Source organism: Elephantulus edwardii, unplaced genomic scaffold (assembly GCF_000299155.1).
Source record: "Elephantulus edwardii isolate Elephantulus edwardi_28Jun2011 unplaced genomic scaffold, EleEdw1.0 scaffold00292, whole genome shotgun sequence".
Classification (NCBI taxonomy): domain Eukaryota; kingdom Metazoa; phylum Chordata; class Mammalia; order Macroscelidea; family Macroscelididae; genus Elephantulus; species Elephantulus edwardii.
The window spans coordinates 1,569,943-1,573,912 of NW_006400042.1; the positions used below are offsets into that span (position 1 = coordinate 1,569,943).

The window sequence follows — 3,970 nt, forward strand, 5'->3', positions numbered from 1 at the left end:
AAATTAGGTCTTAATTATTGTTAAAATACCAATTGTTGAATTTCATGTTTAATAAGTATTCATCATAATTGAAATTAAAAATGAAGACTAGGCAGGAATTACCTGAACAGAAATCAGAGATTTCCTGAGGCAAATACCTATAATAAAGACACTGCCTTGAAATAATCTTTATATTAAGAAGCTTTTTTTTATTATTCTTTGTGGGTTTTGTCCAAAATTAGTTTATTATGGATCAAATAAGCTTTTTAGACCACTTCTCATGATGACCCTTTGGATTACGTAAATAGCTCCATTATACTCTGATTTGGGGACTTTATTTTAACAATACATATTTTATTGTGTTTTTAGAAGGACTCTAAGCGTGGCCATTCAGACTTCCTTGCAAGCATTTCTTTCTAAATCATTGAGACAGTTTATTTTCTTCACAGTCTTGTCTCCTTGGGGCTTTTGTCTCCATGTCTGTCAGTCCTGGCTCTGAATTCTGGAATGTATTATCTGAGATCCTTTACCATTTACTTGTACTTTTCCTTTTCTGTGTGAGGTTGTTTTTGTTTTGGTTTTTGTTTTGTTTTTTTTTATCATTAAAGTCTAATATATAGTGTTCTAAGTATCTTTTCAAGGTCCAATCTTAATATTGATTCTTAACTGTCTTTATTCCTTATATTCATACGTTTTCTAGTGGAAAATTTTCCTGTAAATTAAGAACAAAAATATATTTGCCTATCAAGCCCTATTGGATTCTCCCCTGCTTTAAAAGAACTCTGTCTCTACTTTTACATTAGAATAAAGATACTTCTAATTCCTTGTAAAAAGAGACAGCAAAATCGTGTAATACTTTGCAGATTTTTAGAAACCAAGGAGTTGTGAAGGTGGCTTTATTCTTAATTGGTAGAGTGAACTCATTTTAACAGTAGCATACTTTTTACGGGGTCTTTTTTTACTGAAAGCTAATACTAGTATTACCTTTTTTTTCATTTTAATTGTAAGATAATACTAGCATATTAATTAACTCTGTTTAAAGAAGTTGTGTGTTAAATATTTGCTTATTGTGTATGAAAGAAGAAAAATGGAAATTAGATTAGTTTCAAAATGTGTCTACAGATGACAGGTGAACTTTGGAAGTAATAAACAATTTTACATATTTGGCTCCATTGCTCATTTTCCATTATTTGCATGCATACGTGGGAGAGAGCAGCTTAGAAGACAATAGATTCTTATAGACAGTCTTAACATTTTCTTTACCCTGCTTTTGTTTCTGTGTGCCAAAATAAGCACTTGAAATTACATAGCCCATCACAAAGTGTTATGATTGAGGTGCAAAAGTTGTCTCTGCAGAGTATTAAGTCAGTGACATTTATTGGACAAGAAATGATAAAGATTCTAAATGATCGAAAGATTTAAAAAATAAAGTCTAATTTTTTTCTCTTTAAGTTCTTTTTTTATATTGTGTATTTGGCATATATAAATTATTGAACATAATGCAGTTACCTAAATTGTCAGAATTCTTCTCTTTATTTCCTTGAGCCCCTTTCCCTAAATTAATAAACCTTAAACTGATAATCCATCTTTATCTCACCTAATGCACATTCCTTCTAATTTATTTTTAAGGAGATATAACAAGAACAAGTAAACTGTACTGTGTGCTATTACTTGCCTTATAGTTCTTAATGGGTTTGGATTGTTTTACAGTCTAGTTTTCAAAATTTCCTTGTACAGTGATTGTTGTTCTTACATATAGACTAATATAGTTTCTGTTTATTAATGTGAGAAGTATGCATACGCTAATTTTGAAACATTTAAAGTATCTTCCTTTCTCCTTATTCCACACACTTTTAAGAAAAAAACAAACAGTGACTTAACTTGGCTACTATAGAAGTTGAATCTAGAATAGAAATAAAGTACCTTAGTATTTTTGCCATCCATGTATTTATCCAAATCTTGACCAAATATGGTTTCTTCAAAATTATCTGTTCCGTAATCATAGGTCATTTGCAAGTCCTGCCGAATTGGTGGTGCTGGCATTATCTGTGGCGCAGACAGCAACAAAAGAAGTATAGACTGCAGAATCTTCATTTTAGCAAGAATCGAGGTGACTGGAAGTTAATAACTAATGACTTGCACAATGGAACACTAGTCTCCTTTTCCCTGGAAATAGAAATGCAGACCATCGAAACAATATTTGAAACTTACAGGGCTTTTTGGCAGTGTTTTAGCATTAGGGGCCAGAGACAAAGTATTTAACCCTTAGTGATCTTTAATTAGACAATATCATTCTTATATATTATTGAATATTCCGAAAAATAATTTCACGATATAGGTATATTTCTTTCCTATCAAAATTGTCAACCAGTGTTCATAATCTTAATCTCTTCATAACTAGCTACTTTGAACAGGAATCCTCTCAGGCAACCTATAATATAAATAGTTAAAACCAAGACTTAAGAACCTTCTCTTGTGAGTTAGATATCGTATTTCAACTTTGCTGCTTCTTAAGAACTCCTGATTTGCATTTGTATAAAGAGAAACAAGTTATATGAAAATGTTAAAAGAAACTTTAACATAGTGAAAAATTGTAACATACTTTTAAGTTGTAAAGAACAAAGGAAAACCCATGTCTTAAATTTAAAAATTTTAATAGATTGCAGTATATTACTTTTAGTTAAGATACTATTTTAAGATTTGTTATTTTAGAAAATGTGAAAAGCAATATTATAAACTATAGGAAATAAAACTTTAATCAAAGGACTTAGAGTAATGTAATGTAATAGAAAGGATTTTTTTTTCATATTATCTATAGATTTTACGTGGTAGATAGATACACATGCCATACTTTTTCTTGAGTGACTTCAAACACAATTACTCTGAGTTGCTTACATGATATTTTAAATATTAATTTGTAAAAATTCTAGTGGTTAATATTTAGAATAAAATGATTTATTCTCTTCATAGATCTTAAGCTACCTAAAAGTATTTTAAGTATTTTTTATACAAATGTATTTTCATAGAGGTTCAAGGTAACTTACAAATCTGAAGAGATTTTATATTTACTAAGACTGTTAGATGAGCTACACTTTAACGAACAGTATTTAAAATAATTTATGGATAAAGAACCTACCGTAGTCACTGTTTTGAAGCTTTTTTGTGGTTTTTCTCAATAGATGTTCATGCCTGTGCATTAGCCCTGAGTGGGAGGGTAAATGAGGAAAACTGCTGAGTAAAATGTGAGGGCCCAGCAGCTTTACAAGTTGTTCCATGTGGAAGAGATCAGCATTTTTCTCTAGGGTGTAGTGTGTTATTTGTAACTCTTGTATTTATTGTTTGCTTCTTCTTATTCACTGAATTTTCCCTTTATATTACCTTGTGTAAGAAACCCGAATGCTTTAGTGGATATTAGTTTATGAAGAGGATGTAGTTATAAAACTGCTTTTCATTTCTTTGCTTTTCTTGACTATAAAATGTATGTTCTGAATAAAATAGAACACCAAACCAAAGCACAGTTTAAGCGCCTGATTCTATGAGGAGTAAAAAGACTGTCTCCATATACTTTGTGTGCAAGAATTTTCCTAGGTAAAAACTGCTTGCACCTTGACTTTATAGTTTGATATTTAGAAGTTTCCATCTTATAGCTTATAGTTAAATATAACAAAACCCTAAGTAAGAGAACTGATTATTTTTAAAAGAAAATTTAATTTTGAATTTGATAGAAGATATTTTGTTTGCTAAATGAAGGGAATTATATAAAAATGATTTCATATTAAATTTATTTCCATGAGTTAAAGTGGTATTTAAAAATTTTATAAGGATCTTTAAGGTTTTACTTTAATTTTAAAACATTTTTTCTTTTATAAGCCAAAATTTAACAAATGTGGATAAATGATATATTGTTGTTGTTGTTATGTGCCGTCGAGTCGCCTGCGACTCATAGTGACCCTATGTACAACAGCCCTAAACTCTGCTCTGTCCTGTGCCA

At 30.1% G+C, this 3,970-nt stretch overlaps 2 protein-coding genes across 2 annotated transcripts in view; one reads left to right on the forward strand and one right to left on the reverse strand.

The window, feature by feature from the left end:
* OGN (osteoglycin) overlaps positions 1 to 3,167 on the reverse strand; it is a 58,303-nt gene extending 55,136 nt beyond the window's left edge. Inside the window, exons 1-2 of the mRNA XM_006900721.1 lie at positions 3,116 to 3,167; positions 1,903 to 2,145 (exon numbers count right to left, since the gene is read on the reverse strand). Of these exons, the coding sequence (XP_006900783.1) occupies positions 1,903 to 2,073 (171 nt within the window). The 5' untranslated portion in view covers positions 2,074 to 2,145; positions 3,116 to 3,167. The remainder of the gene's footprint in view (positions 1 to 1,902; positions 2,146 to 3,115) is intronic.
* The window catches only part of CENPP (centromere protein P), a 565,831-nt gene that overhangs the window by 174,243 nt on the left and 387,618 nt on the right, over positions 1 to 3,970 (forward strand). The gene's annotated exons all lie outside the window — the stretch shown is intronic.